At 34.1% G+C, this 17,341-nt stretch overlaps 2 protein-coding genes and 1 pseudogene across 6 annotated transcripts in view; 2 read left to right on the forward strand and 1 right to left on the reverse strand.

Moving 5' to 3' along the window:
• The window catches only part of LOC136029083 (endoplasmic reticulum lectin 1-like), a 39,255-nt pseudogene extending 38,256 nt beyond the window's left edge, over positions 1-999 (reverse strand).
• The window catches only part of LOC136029082 (endoplasmic reticulum lectin 1-like), a gene marked incomplete in the record, with an annotated part of 524,377 nt that overhangs the window by 383,495 nt on the left and 123,541 nt on the right, over positions 1-17,341 (forward strand).
• LOC136029086 (fasciclin-2-like) overlaps positions 6,707-17,341 on the forward strand; it is a 61,024-nt gene continuing 50,389 nt past the window's right edge. For 4 of the 5 annotated variants that reach the window (XM_065707146.1, XM_065707147.1, XM_065707143.1 and 1 more), the window contains exons 1-2: positions 6,707-6,746; positions 10,455-10,538. In XM_065707146.1, the coding sequence (XP_065563218.1) occupies positions 6,722-6,746; positions 10,455-10,538 (109 nt within the window). In that variant the 5' untranslated portion in view covers positions 6,707-6,721. The remainder of the gene's footprint in view (positions 6,747-10,454; positions 10,539-17,341) is intronic. The other variant, XM_065707144.1, reaches the window with a different exon arrangement.

Below are 17,341 nucleotides of genomic sequence, written 5' to 3' on the forward strand. Positions count from 1 at the left end.
TGTGATTGGACATATACATTTAGCCTATTCCTATCATAGTTTGAGTAAAAGTCAAACTTTTCAGTTTGAAGAATTTTCTTTAGCTCTAGAGTGATTGCTCTGTCTGATGGAAGTTTTACCTGTGAGGTGAAAACCACAGTGAGATTAGCCACTGATTCACTGCTTAAAAAATCAGTAGTTGACTCTATTCTATTATTCCTTGTATTGGATTTCTGTAAAAATCTTTCCACTATAGGAGGTTTAACAGTTTTAGAGGTTTCTTGCTCTAGAGGTGATCCACTTCTCTTACCATTTCTTTTTAGTACTTCACTAATCCCTTCAGCCTCCATGGGATTTACAACATTTGTGATGTCCTCCTCTTCTTCTTGGGGGAGGGGAGGATAATCAACTGATAACCTTGAAAATCTATTATGGACACTCACTGAAGGTACAAATTGTAAATTCTGCGTTTGGGGGGCATGATATAAATGACCTTGATGGCTTATATATGGCAGGGTGCATAGTAAACTGTGTGGGGCCCTTGTGTTTCCTGATATGTTGACTGAGGGTATTGTAAGTGAAAATTGTTAGGTGGGTGATGGGGCTTTCCAGAGTATACTGGAAATGCCTGGGTGTGAGTATGCTATGTGTGGAGGTGAGAATGATGTTTGTGGAGATGAGAATCCTATTTGTGCTGGTGTTGACCCTGTTTCGGTTATGGTTTGTCTGTTGTGCCTGGCTAGTACCCAATGTGCTACTTCCCCCAGGGGGAACCCCCATTAAAGGGTGGGAATTCATTAATAACTTCTAATCCAATTATTCTAAATGCTCTTACCCAGATTAAAGTTTTTACTACCAATAAATCTGAAAATAATGAAGTGAAGTATAGGAAAATCATCGCATTTTGTCGAAGACACATGTATAGGAAAATACCAATCTGAAAATAATCCTGGGCAAAATTTTATTTTTCAATTTTACCGCGTTGGTCCGTTTTCGTCCTTCTCTTTCTGCAAGGACGGAGGCGAGGGGTGCGTTTCTTTACTTGTCCGATTATTAATCTGATTAATCCAAGCGTTTCTTTAGACACATATGACGTCAGAGGTTAGTCGGATTATCCCCACAAACGCTCAAGATTACTTGTCCGTGGGCTGGCACTTTATAACACCCAAATAAAAAGATTATTTGAGGATTGTGACGTCAATGCTATATATTTTTTTAAATGGATAAACATATGAAATCGTTAAGTCTAGAGAAAAGACAAGGAAACTGTAAATAATAGAAATAATCTTAGCTTTTCAGTGACCTCTAAGTAATATTATGCATATTCCTTAGTATCTAAAGGGTTTTTGGTGTTCTAGGCCTGTCTTGCATAGGCTAAGCTTCATAAGGAGTCAGAAGAAAAGTTTTTTTGTTATTAAAAAGGTTGATTCTTAGGGAGGCAGCTATCACATTGGTGAGTTAGTCAAATGTTATTATATCAAACAGGCCTAGTTTCTAAACCATCCTATAATTATTAGTTGGAAAAAATTTAGAATGATTAGGCCAATACCTTTAGCCTTTTATATAGTCTATATTTGTTGAGACTGCTATTTAAACTGGATTTTTAAGATACAGTAGGGGTAAAATTTTACTTTAGCTACTTTTGGCTATCATTGAAAGAGGTTAGGCTAGGAAAATGAAACTTTCAGGGATGTGTCTACAGGCTAAAGTATTTCCCAGGAAGGTATTTTGAAGTACCTACTTCTACTTCTTTTCCCTCTAAAGGGTCCTGAAATTTTTGGGTGCCTTATTTTTTTGGTTATCAGTTTCTTTTTCTCTGGCCTTAGTTCTTAATTATTCTGGCCTTAGACAACTCCTGTTGATTGAGCAGAACTTTAAGCCATAACACTGTTTTTTTCTAATTCTAAAAATAATCTTTTATGCCACCTCATTATAGGTTAAATATATGGCTTATATTATTTATTCTCCATGAATTTTTGTTTTATTTGATTTCATTGATGTCAGTTGCTTTCTGTTAAAAATATATTTATTTTTTTACATCAAGCTTCTTCTTTTGTGAAAAAATTTGAACTGTTTTTCTTTTATATATTGTATAAAATGTAAAGGAATACCTGGCCCTTCATTTCACAGATTCAACTGAAAGTATTAGAGGCATCTTACATCAAAATTCATTTGACACATTTTAATGTTTTTTTTTTTTTAGATGACATAGGACACCATTAAAGTTTTGCATTTGCTTTGCTAAAAATTGTCTTAAAAAGTGCCAAGTTTAGAGAGTTATGTTAATATTTTTCTTGCTGATGAGTATAATTTTTTTTTAAATTCCTTCTGTTTAAAGAATTTTAGAGAGATTCTGAGCCAACCATGGGTATATTGTTGTTACAAATGATTTTTCTCAAATGGGGTTGTGGAAAACAAGTAGAACATATAATTTCTCTTTTTTTATTATTTCAAAACCAGAATATCACAAAACTAAGCATTAATATTGCTGATTGTACCTTAAGTAAATACAATCCCTGATGGAGTTTTGTTGATACCTGTTTAAAAATTTATTTGTCTTAATGAAATACATATTGTTTGTGGGACAGCAATGAGCAACTATGACTTGAGTTTTTTTTTTTTTCAATATTTTCTTTTTTCCAAATAATTTTTGTTCTCTGGTGACATTTGTATTCCTTCCTAAGTGGCTGGCACTCTAGGTTGAGAATCCTTTATCCAAAGGGCACAGGTTTAATTTCTGGCATTAGCAGTTTATTTGGTTTGGGACAAAGGTCAGTGATGTAACTCTGTAAGTTCAGCCAGAATTGGCCCAAACTTAACAGGTTACCTAGAGAAATCTGGGGTCAGTAAGCAGGAAGGACATGCAAAAGCATAGGATGACTGGCCCCTAGCTTCCTATTGCACTTCCTGTCTAAAGGATTACCTGGTCCTTTACTAGGCTTCTGACTTAGCCATAGGAGCTTTCTTTTAAACCCATTAAATATAAGTACAAAGGAAGAAATGTCAGTAAGGTGGTCCTTCCTTTTCCATGAATTTTTGATGTACAGACAACAGTGTAGGTCATAAGAATTGGCTGGTGAATGTTTTGCAAGGTTTAAAAATTTAGGGCAATTGCTCAGGTTGGCAACTGAGCACAAAAGTAAAATTTTGTGAATGGTTTTTCTTTGTGAATGTCATATTTATGTCATGTCCAGAATTTTAAAGTTAATCTTCATTGTTTGTTTTTTTTAATTTCCATGGCCCTAGGACTTTAGTGTATTAAAACCTACCTATGTCCATCCATTTTCTTTTAAACAGAGAGGAGTTCTATGTTTCCTAGCTCCAATAAATTTATATGCAATTTTGAGACCAGGGTTACAAAGTAGGTCAAAACTTGCAAGTGGAACTATGATATGACTAATTAATTTGTAAGAAATGTATATCAATTTAAAGATTAAAAAATTATGTAGAAAACAAACAAGACAAATAAATAAAAGTATCCCTTTACAACCATTTAATTAAGTGTAACAAATGTAGATTATCCCTAAGATTGAAATGAACAAAGCTTCAATTATGAATCTGTTTTCTTTAAACAGACTGAAGGGACAAACCTCCAAGCTATGACAAATTCAATCTCACTTTTGATCTCTTTCCTTTTCAATAGGAACTTTCTTTGGATTTTTTTTCAACCAAGTAAAAACATTAGGGACATGATCAGGTATAAGTGACCTTCCAGTAAGCCTACATACCCAGGGGAAAATTGTGCAGCTATACTAATAATTGGTAAATTTTTTGTTGTTCATGTGTTTGATTTACAAATAAAGTGAACATACTCCTTGATGCCCTTTTTTATTTTTTACAAACATAATAAGTGCTTCAAGTACAAGTTTTTGAGCTCTTGAAAATGACCAAAGTATACTCAAATAGTTTTTGGGTATAAGAAAGCTTAAAACATTGGTCTCAAACTTACTGTTTCATTATTAATCCATTTTTTACATGTTGTATAATCTATGAGCACTGATTTTCCACAATTAAGTTGGATTAATAAATTTTACAATATTATGCTGTATTTCTTCTACTTTGATGCCAAATTTTCAATTAAGGTATGTGTTTCTGGTCATTTTTGACAAAATAATGTATGTTTTTCACTGCCAAAATTTGTTAGGTTAAGTAAGGTCAAAAAGTGCTTAAACTTGAACTAGCAAAATAAGCAATTATTATATTTGTAAAGAACATACAAAAAGGCATCAAGTGGTATATTCATTTTATTTTTAAATCAAAATATGAACAACAAGAAATTCACCTCTATCATGCCTAATTTGCAAACATATAGCCCAAATTATATATTTCCAATGTTTTCTGCCACCTGTTACTTGTTTTTCCAGTTCTTGTTTTGCCACAGTTGCCTCAATTAACAGGTACAAGGGTTGAGGGATAGATTTGCAGAATCAATAGAAAATATGTAATTTCAGCTATAGATTTCCATATTAGCAGGGTTGGGGCTAAAGTAGAGCAGGGCTGCATGTAGAAAGCTATAATTATTATGTAAATTACAAAGAATCATCTTTTTTTAACAGGTTTTCTTCTATAGGTCTACAGGTCCTTCTCTTGGCTTATACCACATCAAGCATTATATAACCAAAGAAGAATAAGTAGCAAAAAGCTATATATACATAAGCACATGTTATTTAACAATGACTTCTCTAGTGCTTAACTATGACCCCTTAGTAATATTAACAAGAAACAAGGGTAAAACTGGTGCAAACAGTATTACTGGCTTTCATATAAAGTGAATATACCACTTGATGCCTTCTTATATGCTCTTTACAAATATAATAATTTCTTCTACTGCAAATTCAGATTTAAGCACTTTTTCACCTCTTGACCTCATAAAAATGACCTATTAATGGAGTCATTACAAATATGTAATAGTTTAGAAACAAATTTGGGCTATATATTTGCACATCAGGGGGGTGGGGGTAAAGCATAGCATATATTATATATGTAGACTAACCATTGCTGTTTTTTTTTAATTTGTTTGTGCACATCAAATTTTAATGAAAAGAGAAATCACCAGTGCAACAGCACAGACAAAAAAATTCAAGCAATGGTTAGTTTACATATTTAATATATGCTACACTTTACCCCCACCCCCTGATGTGCAAATATATAGCCCAAATTTGTTTCTAAACTATTACAGATTTGTAATGACCCCATATATAGGTCATTTTTAAGAGGTCAAAAAGTGCTTAAATATGAACTTGCGGTAGAAGCAATTATTATATTTGTAAACAGCATTACAAAAGGCATCAAGTGGTATATTCAAATTATATGAAAGCCAGTAATACTGTTTGTACCAGTTTTACCCAATGGTAAAACTGGTGCAAACATAAATAGGTAACAGAAAAAGTGAAATTTAGTGTAAATGACAATCAGGAACTGGATCAAGGGGGCCAAAAACAGGGCTATATAATTGGAGTTCAAAGAACGTGGTGATTTTTTAGTGAAAAAAAAGCACTTCCCTGGCTAATTTAGGACTTTGAATTAATTAGCCTACCAAAATTTTTCCTATCCTATGCAATTGAAATAATTTTCCCTTTTCAGAGCATTAAGACAATTTATCACAATAAAAAATATCCAAAGCATCTTGAATGGAATGACTTAAAAAGGCAAATGACAACCACAATTTGAAATCTTACAGTTAAACTTCTGGCCACACAAATTGTATTAGGCTACCCAGCTCTGAAATAATTGCTGAAGCTGTATTTGCCTGTAAAATTTGAGACAGGCCCAAAGTCCTAGCCTCTTCCTTGTCAAAACTTCACATAGCATTAAAATAATAATTACACGTGACCAATGTTGTTATTATTCGCAATTAATCTTGCCGTTTTCAGTAACACGTGGCCAGACAAGTATTTGTTGCTATCTTTTAGGGGTTAAACCTCGATTAGTAAAAATCCCATTGGACAAGTAAAGAAACGCACCCGAGTTCTTATGCTACTGTTAATTATTTAAGCAGCGTTGATGTTTGTAAATTGCCGCATATAGAATTGATTAGCCCAGTTTTGAAGCGGCTAAGGATAGTTTTTGGCATGATTTTTATTCTCTCATGGATCAAAGAATAATGTCAAAATAAAAAATGAATAATGAACTGGCAATGAAAATATTATTCACAAATTACAAGTAATAAATAGTAAAAAAAAGTACATAAAACTTTTTTATCGAAAACCTTAGATATCTTGATCAGATATGCAATTCAGAGAGTAGCAATTCCGTCCATGCAAAATATACAGAAGAAATTGGATTTACCCAAAATAAAATCCAAAATTTATTGCGATGCACTAGGACAAAAACAAAAAGTAAGGGATACGTTTGTCTATGTGCCTTATTTTACAATGTCAATAAGGGTTGGGTATCCGAAGGGCCTTTAGGCTACATGTAATGATGCTATTCCCCTCAGAATCCTGTGCTACACGAGCATAAGCCTCAAATGGATTGATACAATAAAAATATTTCAGTTGGACGTCAGCATTACCTTCATTTTGTCTGTGTACCAGGAGTCACCAGGACGTGTAAATTGTGTCAAAAACGGCAAAAATTGTGCTGAATGAATTAGAAAAAAATAATAGATGGCACTTTGGAAAACTATAATTCAAATTTCTAGCAGGAGGAAGGCATATGATTTTTGATAATTCCATTCTTAGTCCTGAAATAATTGGTCAAATAAGTTCAGCAATAGCTAAAAGGAAACAAAAATCAGTAAATGATCTTACATCTGAATTTTCAGAGTAGGTTTGTTTTCTTATTTTAGCCATGTTATTGATATAGCTTAGGGTTGATGGAACTAGCCTTGCTTGGGACTTTTTCTTCGTCAAATTAACCTAGGCCTAGCTAAGAATAAAAAGCTAAACTAGATAAAGGTTTGGAAAAATTCTAGGGTAAAATTCTAGTTAATTGACTTCATGCTATCTCAGAAAGGGTTTAGGTTAGGAAAATGAAACTTTCAGGGATGAATCTACAGACTAAAGTATGTCCTGGGAAGGTATTTTGAAGCAATTACCTCTACTCCTTCTCCCTCTAAAGGGCCCTGACCTTTGATGATTTTTAAAAATAGGCCTATGTTTGTTATAAAAGTAAAACCTTTCAAAATAGATCTTCTGCTTAAATGAAGTAGGCCTACAACTAAATTGTTTTCAGCCTCATAGCTTTGCTCAATCTCATTTTATAAGGCTTTAAAGATATGCAAATACATTTCCTAAATTTTGAAAACAAATTTTACCAATTCTAGTTTAGCTACTTTTTGAAATTTTGGACAGGGGTTAGATTAGGAGAATGAAACTTTCAGTGATGAGTCTACAGGTTAATGTATGTCATGGAAAGGTATTTTCAAGTATATACCTCCAACCCTTCTCCCTCTAGAGGGCAGTGACCTTTGATGACCTTTAAAAATCTTTTAGAGAAGTGAAACCTTGCAAAATAGATCTTCTGCTTAAATAAAGTAGCCCACAACAAAACTATTTTCAGCATTACATCTTTGCTCAATCCTAATTCATGAGTTCCTACAAGATCTGCATATGTGTTTCCTAAATCTAGGGAAAAACATTGACATGGCTTAAAATTCTACTCAAATCATAGGAACTATATTTTCAAAACTAAAACCAGAGAAAATAAAGTGATAACTGAAAACTTGTCAAGTGAGCAATTGTCTAAGACTTAGATTTCAGGAGAGGGTTATCATAGAAGCTTGGCCCCCCAGAGTATGATATTGACCCTGAATTCATTACTGAAAGTTTAATTTTCCCAACCTAATCCCTTTCCATATTAACATAAAGTAGTTGATAAAATTATAGCAGTTCATATAACTGACTTTCCTACAAAGTCAATGTACCACTTGATGCCTTTGTTTATGTTCTTTATGAATATAATAATTGTTTCTACTTTAAATTGAGATTTAAGCACTTTTTGAGCTCTTAAAAATGACAGATTTTCCAAAATTATGACAGTTCCTATCATATTTGATGCCTTTTTCATGTTGTTTACAAATATAATAATCACTTCTACAAAAAATTCAAATTTAAGCACTTTTTGAGCACTTTTTCTCAGTGCCGTCTATTCCATCATTTTGAAAAAATAATGCCACGTTTTCTCAGTGCTAAAATTATTTATAGTAAGGTCAGGGTAGGCTAGATTAAAAAGTGCTTAAATTTGAATTTAAGGTAGAACCAATTATTATATTCATTAAGAGCATAAAAAAGGCATCATGACATGTTCAATTTGTTGGTAAGCCAGTTATATGAACTGCTATAATTTTACCAAGTAACCTAGTTAAAATGGAATTTTCACATTCACACAACTTATCTAGAAAGAAAGTAAATATACCATTTGATGCCTTTTTATGCTCTTTCTTAATTTGATAATTGCTTCAGAAACAAATTCCATGAAAAAAAACAGAATCCAAATATGACATTTGTTTTGGTTGCAAATTCAATTTTAACCTAATCTAATGTAATATATCTTTTCTAACCTTAACCAAATATAAAGTCCATGTTATATATTTATGAAGCATTTATTGAATTTCAATTTTAAATGTTGATTCAATATACAGCAAAAGTAGTTTCAACAAGATTGATGCTAACACAGGTGTATAAGCTGTATCTATAAATAAGAGAAAAAATATCATCTGATTCAGGATTGAGTATACCCAGGAATGGTAAGGGCTTGAAATTGAATTTGCAATAGAAACAAATGTCATATTCGGTATACAGTTCACCTGATTTCATATAATCTGATTCAAGAATGGGTAGGCCTGTACCCAGGAATGGTAAGAGCTTAAAATTGAATTTGCAATAGAAACTAATGTTATATTTAGTATACCATTCCTAAAAATTCTTCAAAGCCACCATCAACACCACCTCCTCTCTCCCTAAATGTGCAAATGTACATCCTAAATTACATATTCATGGTGTATTTTTCTCTTTCTTGATTTTATTTATAAATAAAAAATTAATGTATAAAAAATTTCATAGAAAATATATAATTTGGGATGTATATTTTGTACATTGAGGAGAGTAAAGGTACAAGTAAAGTTAAGTACTTTTAGGAATGATATAAGTATGTATATTATCACTTTTTAAAGTCGTTTCCAGAATTTTATAATGTTTTCTTCTTAGTTGAGTAAGGTGAATAAAACTCATAGGAAGGAATCTTGATCCTGAACAATCACCTTGGAGGGTATTTTGAGGTAGCCTATTTTTCTGTCAGGGAGAGATAGAGGTAAAGCAAAACACTACACTTATAATGAGTATGATACAGTAAGTATTTAAGATTGTTTTTAACCATTTAAATAATAAGGGATAAGAGTCCCTTCATAGGGTCAATATGGAATTCACAAAGGAACTGAATATTATCATATATGGATACAATGTATTTTGTTTTTTCATCTGGCCACTTACTATGAAAGGAGTTCCTCTAGAAACTTTGGAGGGGAGTTATTTGCTTCAAAATTGAAAGTTTGTATCACTTTCAAGAGACAAAAGAAATGGGAGGACAACCAGCCCTCCTCCTACATTTTTTTTTCTTCAGGCCCTCAATCAAACCTGAAGGAAGTCCAAGAAAATTTTGAAATATCATATTTGTGCAAAAAGGGTTCCAATAACTATGTTTCTGCAGGTGATATGGCCCCAGATAGACCTCAGGGTAAGGTCTGTAAATTATACAAGTTTTCCATTGTTTACAGATAGGTTTTGCTATTTGGAAAGGGGGCATGTTGTATCTTTGGTCTCAAAAAGGCTAAGGGTATTTAATTGAATCTTTCAGCGAATGTTATGGGGGATGTTTAACTAAGTCAAAACACACTAAGTGCACCCATATTGTCAACAAAGACATATATGCAATATGTCAAAAATGGTTAAGGAAGTTAATTTGAAACCTTCAAGTTGAACCTTTTAGATTATGTTTATGTTGAGTGGGATATTAAAAAAATATAAGCTAATCACTAAGTATATTGAGGTTGTCAAAAGAGCATATGTGCAACATGTTAGGAATGACCAAGGGTATTAAGTTGAAACTTTCAGAGGACGCTGAAGGGGATGTTGAATTAAATTAAACATCAAAAGACAGGAAATTAATTTGAAACTTTCAGGACATGTTGAGGGGGATTCAAAACTTAAACAAAAGACAGTATGTTCATCCAGGTTATCAGAAGGGTAAATCTACAACATATCAGGGATACCTGAGTTTATTAAGTTTATTCTTTTAGATTATGTTGAAGAAGATATTATATAAAAAAAAGAAAACACTGAGTATATTGAAGTTGTTAAAAGAGCATATGTGCATTATGTTAGAAAACTTTCAGGGGAAGTTGAACTAAACCAAAGAAATTTCAGAATGTTTTGAACAAAACTAAATCACAAAATAACGTGCTCATCCAGGATGTCTAAGGGGTGTATCCACAATATTTTTAGGATTGTCTAAATGTGTTTTGTTGAAACTTTCAGAGAATGTCAGACAAAATCAAAGGGCTTCATGTGCATCCAGGTTGTCAAAAGGTCATGTCTGCAGCATCCCAGGAATAACTAAAGGTATTCAATTAAAGATCTCAGGGACTGTTCAGTGGAATATTGGACTAAATCATAAGATACTATGTGCATCCAGGTTGTTAAAGGAGTTTATTTGCTATCTCAGGAATGGTTAATGTCATGAAATTGAAACTTCCAGGGAATGCTCAAAAGGGTGGTGAACTAAATCAAGAGACAAAATATATAGACAATATATAGACAATCAAGAGACAGAAAAAAATATTGTGTCACGAAGATGCCTTGATTAAACTTTCAGAACCAAGGGAACCTCAACTGGAAAAAAAATCTGGTTGTATTCATTCTTTAGATCCTATTCTTGTTTTTTAATGAGGAATGAGAACTCTTTTTAATCAATAAGTTCAAAAGGCATTTATTGAAAAAAAAAGAAAACAAAAAAATGGGTAGAACAAAATACAACATAAGGTGATTTTTATATTGAAATGGTCAATCAATATTTGGGTGCCCGCAAGCTACTGTCCAAGAAATGGGGTAGGAAAGTAGCAATAATACATGGGAGTTTTCAAATTTGTTGGCAGATTTCGTCTGAAAATACTGTTTCTACATATAAATTAATTTTCGCTCAGAGAAAAACTGTCAAAACACAAGTTTTTCTCTGCCATGCAAAAGTGGAGTATCATAGCAGCAATGCTACTTGGCAGTTTTCATGGCCTAGTAAAATTTGTTGGCAGATTTTGTCTGCAAATACCAGTGCTTTCAAATCCCTTAGCTCTATGACTATCCCTTAGTTCTATGACTATCTACCTTAGTTCTGCCTTATGAATGATGCATGGACGGATAATAAATAGACTTATTTATCAACAAATGAACTGACATCATTTTGAAACAATCATAATAAGGGCTTATGCCAGATTTGTTTTTCACTCAATCAGACTATCTGTCTTGGCTTTTTCTTCAATTAGCCATGGCTTGATGCCCAAAAACTACTTGATTTTGAAATAAAATCTTTGAATTTCTTTGAAAAACTCTTGTGGAAAACCTTTTTAAAGATTAATCTATAAATAAAGGAGGATACAAAGATAAAATGACTGGATTCTATTTTTCTTATATGGCTGAGCCTTTCTTTTTTTGGTACTCTCTGTTTTTCTTTTATTTAACGTTTTTTTTTTCTAACTGGGCATAATTTTATGGTGCATACCTTTTCTGACACCAATAGATTTTGCAGGTTAATGCTAATCATAAGTTTTGTCAATCACTAAATGCTTTTAGTCAAAAGGGTTTTTTCTCTAAGAGATTTTTTCTCTAAGAGATTTTTTCTCAATCTTAGGCAACACAATAGCGCTGCCTAATTAAAGAACAATGTTGGCACGATATTTTTTTTTTGGTTTGTTTGTTTGTCTTAGACCAGGGCACTTCATATCAAAAGAGTTGCCATAGAAACTTCAAAAAGGGCTCATCCGATTGGAAATGGAAAGAGCTAGTGCCCTTTTTAATAGTTAAAAGGGATTGGAAGGCAATTAACCCTCCTCCAACACCCATCATTTCCTCAAACGCATCCAGTCAAAATTTTAAGATTACCATTTTGTTGAACATAGTTGAAAGGTCTGAAAATTATGTCTTTGAGAATGATAACCTCTCACATCCATCAGGGCAGAGGTTGTAAGTTGTGCCCTGGGGGTATACACGGTTCTTATAGAAAATGATGTTGTAAAATCTTGAAAAAAGGCTCATTCAATTGGAAATTCAAGGGTTAGTTCCCTATTTAATAGTCAAATGTAATCAGAGGGTGAATGCCACCATCAGACCATCATTTCCCCAAACACTTCTGAAAAAAAAATCGATTTAGCCATTTTGTTCAACATAGTTGAAAGTCCTTGAAATTATGTCTTTAAACATGTTAACCCCCTTCCCCAGAGCCCTTAGGACAAGGATTGAAAGTTATCCCCTTGGGGCATGTTAGGTTCTACAGAAAGCATTGTCATAGAAATTTTAAAAAAGGCTCATTTGATTGGAGATTGAGAGGAGTAGTGCCCTTTTTAATATAAAAAAGTGAAAACATTTAAAATTTACTTCGTTTTCAGTAAAGTCCAAATTATGTTCTGGTCTCAAGAAGCCATGGGAGTTTTTAGCCCTACTTTTTTCTACTACCTTTGAGTTTAACTTGGTTATTTATTCTAATTTCTGTTCGTTTTGAGTTTCATTTATTTATTGATAACGATTTATCGTAGTTTTACGCTTGGAAGATTATTTGAGTTTATTTCTGGTCGTTTTGGCTAAAGGGATCTCTTTACTTTTCTTTTGCAAAACTAGTTTTGTGGGAAAAGTCTTTTAAATTAATTCCAATTCGTTTCTTATTGACATAGTCCTTTTCATGGGAAAAAAATATTTTATATCTTTTCGGTTCCTTTCTAAATGAATAGATAGTTTTGGCTGCTATTTGTATGTCGGAGAAACTTTTTCTATAATTTTTAACTCTGACACAAACATTATTTGTTAACTTTATAACTCCTGGGGTTGACCTGAAAAATTAAACTTGATATTACTCCCAAAAGATTCTATCTATGTTTTGTGACAACCTGGATGCACTTACATTCTTTTTATATGTTTGAATTGTAAGAGCAGAAGTAGTAATAGTGGCAGCCCCAAAAGTTTCAACTTGATACCCTCCAGTCGTCCTCAATATACATTTGAGGTGTTTTATTTGCAACCATAAATACAATGGTTTCTAATTTAGTTTAACGCAACATTTAGTTTTAAAATAGAATGGGAAAATTACATAGTTGTGGGGGGTTGACATGTCCGATATTCCTAAAGCCGTAGTTGGTGGACTGTTCTAATATGCTGAACAAAATAGCTGTCTAAAAATTTTGACTGGATGAGTTTGGAAAATGAACAGGGCCGAGAGAAAGGCTACTTCACCTCCAATCTCTTTTTATTCTTAAAAAGGGTACCAAAACTTTAAATTTCGAATCAAATTAGCTCTTTTAGAAGTTTCAATGGTATTTATAGCAATTATGGAGTGTTACTGCCTATAATATTACATATTAGCTCTTTTGAAAACTTGTCTATACACAGTTTTTTCGTTTAATTGAAATTCCTAAATGCTCCCCAAAACTTTCGACTTAATACCCCTAGCGTCATTAGTTAGAGTAACTGTAGTGGTACTATTAAAGGTCTTCACATAGTGCCTTCTGGCTAGTTCAAAATTCCCCTTAATTTGCCCTCGAACGTCTAACTTAATAATATCAGTTGTTTTTCAGATATTGCTTTGTCACCTTTTTGAAAGTCCACACGCTCGTAATTTTATTTTTTTTTTATTTCAATATCCACCTAAATATTCCTTAAGAGCTTTATTTTAATGCCCTTAGTTTGCGCAGCCGCAAAATTTGTAGCAGCATTAGTAGCAGTATGCGCATAAAAGCTTTGCATAATAACAGGATGGTTGGCCCACAACCCCCCATTGCACTTCCTGGCTGAAGGGCCATGAAACGGAGATCAGCACCGCCGGTTTGGACCTTAAGGGTCTTGTGCTGTCTTACTTACTTACTTACATAATAGCTTTGGTTTCCTCTACGTCCCCTTCAACAAACGTTGAAATTTTCAGCAATACCATCAACCATTTCTGAAGCATATCTTAGGCGTCTGCTTGACAGCCTGTGTAGGCACAGTATGTTTTGAATTAGTTCTATACAGTTTCTACTTATCCCACATTTTTCGCCTAAATATCCTTAGTTTTAATAGCAATATTAGTAGTAGCAGTTGAATTAATTGTACTAGCCTAAGATTTAGTGCCAGTAGAAGTAATAGAAGTAGTAATAATAGTAATAGTAGTGGCAGCACGAGTAGAGGCAGTAGCATTAGAATGCGATTATTTTTGTTTGGTTAGTTCATCATCCCACACGACAAGCCCTGTTATTTTTAACTTCACACATCAAACTCTCTTAAGATATTGCTGTTACACCGTTTTGAAAGCCTGCATACAGAAGACGTGTTGTGGTTTACATCACCTTCCTCCCTCCAAATTCCATGAAAATATCACTTTCATAGCCTTAGCCACTGTCGTAATAGTTGTCACAGTAGTAGTATTTATATTCCTAGTATTAGTATTGAATAGTGGTTTTACCACTAGCCTTAGTAATATTAACATATTGTCTTTCGCATCAAGCAAAAGGCAATATGCCTTAGCATCTTGATTATCCCTCTCATCAAGTCCTGGAAGTTTCAACTTGATACAATTAGCCATTGTTATACCATTGTTGATATGTTCTTTTGATAACCTGTATCTTCATATGCTTCTTGAGAAATTTTCATCTGAATGCCCTTAACATTACAAGTAGCTGCAATAGAACTAGCAGTAGTAGTAGTAAATGTAGCAGTAACGGTACTATTATCAGTAGTGTAAACATATTGCCTTTTGGTGAGACGATCTTCCCCTTTAAGCTTTCTCTGAAATTTCTAACTTAATACCACAATCAATTGTTGAGATGCGCTATTTTGACAGTTTGCATGCACATTGCGCTTTTTTATTTAGTTCAAATCTCCCCTCAATATTGTAAATGGATTAGTGTGGTAGTTTTAGTGGCATCGGTAGCATGCAAATATCGCTTTTTTGATCATATCTTTTGTCATCCCTGGATTTTCAAATTAATGTACTCAGTTATTCCGTGTTACACCCTTTGGACAATCCGTATACACATAACGTGTCTTGATTTTGCTCAACTCTCTTCAAAATTCTCTGAAAGGCTCACCTGAGTGCCCTTTGTCTTCTTGGAAAGTAAAGTTCAAACATGCACATACTTAGCTGAATAACAAATACTATATGTAAACAATGAACGAATTGCCTAACTTACAGCCCTTGTACTAAGGACTGTGGAGAGGTTGGCATCCCCAAAGATGCTATTAATGGACCTTTCAACAAGGTTGATAAAATAGATCTCTTGAAATTTCGATGGGATGCGTTTTGGGAGAACGGTAGGCTTGGGAGAGGGAGGGGGAAAAGCTAATTGCCCCTCCATACATTTTTGCTCTTAAATAGAGTACTAAAACTTCTGACTTCAAATCAAATGGGCTCCGTTCAATTCAAACTTTTTGTGACCACCCCTATCCATGAAAACTTTAAATGATCCGGGGCATAACTTACAATCCTTGCCCATGGGCTCTGGAGGATTGTGTCCACCCTAATATGATTTTCGGACTTTTGGTAACAAAATGGCTATATCACTACTTCAATTGAATGCGTTTTGGTAAAATAAGTTTTCTAAGAGGGAAGTAGTTGTTCTCCATCATGTTTGAAACATAAAAGTGAATTAGGACTAAACGATTTTCAATCAAATGAGCCTCTTCTAAAGTTCACATGACAACACCTTCCATAACAAGAGCTAAGAGCTCATATAACACTTTTGACGAGGCAAGAAGAGCTAAGAGCCAAGAGCTCATATGGTATGAGCTCTAACAAAATTCTAAGAATCAATAGATTGATTTAAAAGGAAAATCAGAGGCTGAATGCCGGTCAGGATTTAAAATAAGAGCTCTGAGTCACGATGTCCTTCTAAATATCAAAATTCATTAGGATCCGATCACCCACTCGTAAGTTATAAATACCTAATTTTTTCTAATTATTCCTCTCCCTTCAGCCCCTCAGATGGTCGAATCCAGGAAAACAACTATCTAGTCAATTTGTGCAGCTCCCTGACAAGCCTACCAATTTTCATCGTCCTAGCACGTCCAGAAGCACTAAATTCGCCAAATCACTGAACCTCTCCCCCCAACTCCCCCAAAGAGAGCGAATCCAGTACGGTTACGTCAATCACGTATCAAGGACATTTGCTTATTCTATCCACCAAGCTTCATCCGATTCCTCCACTCCAAGTTTTTTCCAAGATTTCCCCCTCCAACTCCCCCCAATGTCAAAAGATCTGGTCAAGATTTGAAGTAAGAGCTCTGCGACATGAATTCCTTCTAAAAATCAAATTTCATTAAGATCCGATCACCTATTCGTAAGATAAAAATGCCCCAAATTTCATTTTTTCCTAGAATTCCGGTTTCCCCCTCCAACTCCCCCCCCCCAATGTCACAGGATCTGGTCTGAATTTAAAATTAGAGCTTTAAAGCACAAGATCCTTTTAAATATCAAACTTCATTAAGATCTGGTCACCCTTTCTTAAGTTACAAATACCTCAATTTTCAAAATTACCCCCCCCCTCCCAACTCCACCAAAGAGAGCAGATCCGGTCCGGTTATGTCAGTCAGTATCTTAGACAGGTTTTTATTCTTCCCATCCAGTTTCATCCTGATCTCTCCGCTTTAAGTATTTTCTAAGATTTCTGACCCCCCCCCCCTAACTGCTCCCCCCCAATGACGCTGGATCTGGTTGAGATTTAAAATAAGAGATTTGAATTACGAGGTCCTTCTAAATATGAAGTTTCATGACGATCTGAACACTCCTTCGTAAGTTCAAAATACGTCATTTTTTTCTAATTTTTCAGAATTAACCCTCCCCCTTCCCAATAGAGCGGATCCGTTCCAATTATGTCAATCACGTATCTAAGACTTCTGCTTATTTTCCCACCAAGTTTCATCCCGATTCCTCCACTCTAAGCGTTTTCCATGATTTAAGGTTCCCCCCCCCACCAAATTCCCCCCAATGTCACCAGATCTGGTCGGTATTTAAAATATGAGCTTTGAGACACGATATCCTTCAAAATATCACATTTCATTGCGATCCGATCACCCGTTCGTAAGTTAAAAATACCTCATTTTTTTATTTTTCAAAATTGCCCCCCCCCCCTAACCACTCCGAAGAGAGCGGATCCGTTCCGGTTTTGTCAATCATGCATCAAGGGCTTGTG

The sequence above is a fragment of the Artemia franciscana genome, chromosome 7 (genome assembly GCF_032884065.1).
Source record: "Artemia franciscana chromosome 7, ASM3288406v1, whole genome shotgun sequence".
Classification (NCBI taxonomy): Eukaryota; Metazoa; Arthropoda; class Branchiopoda; order Anostraca; family Artemiidae; genus Artemia; species Artemia franciscana.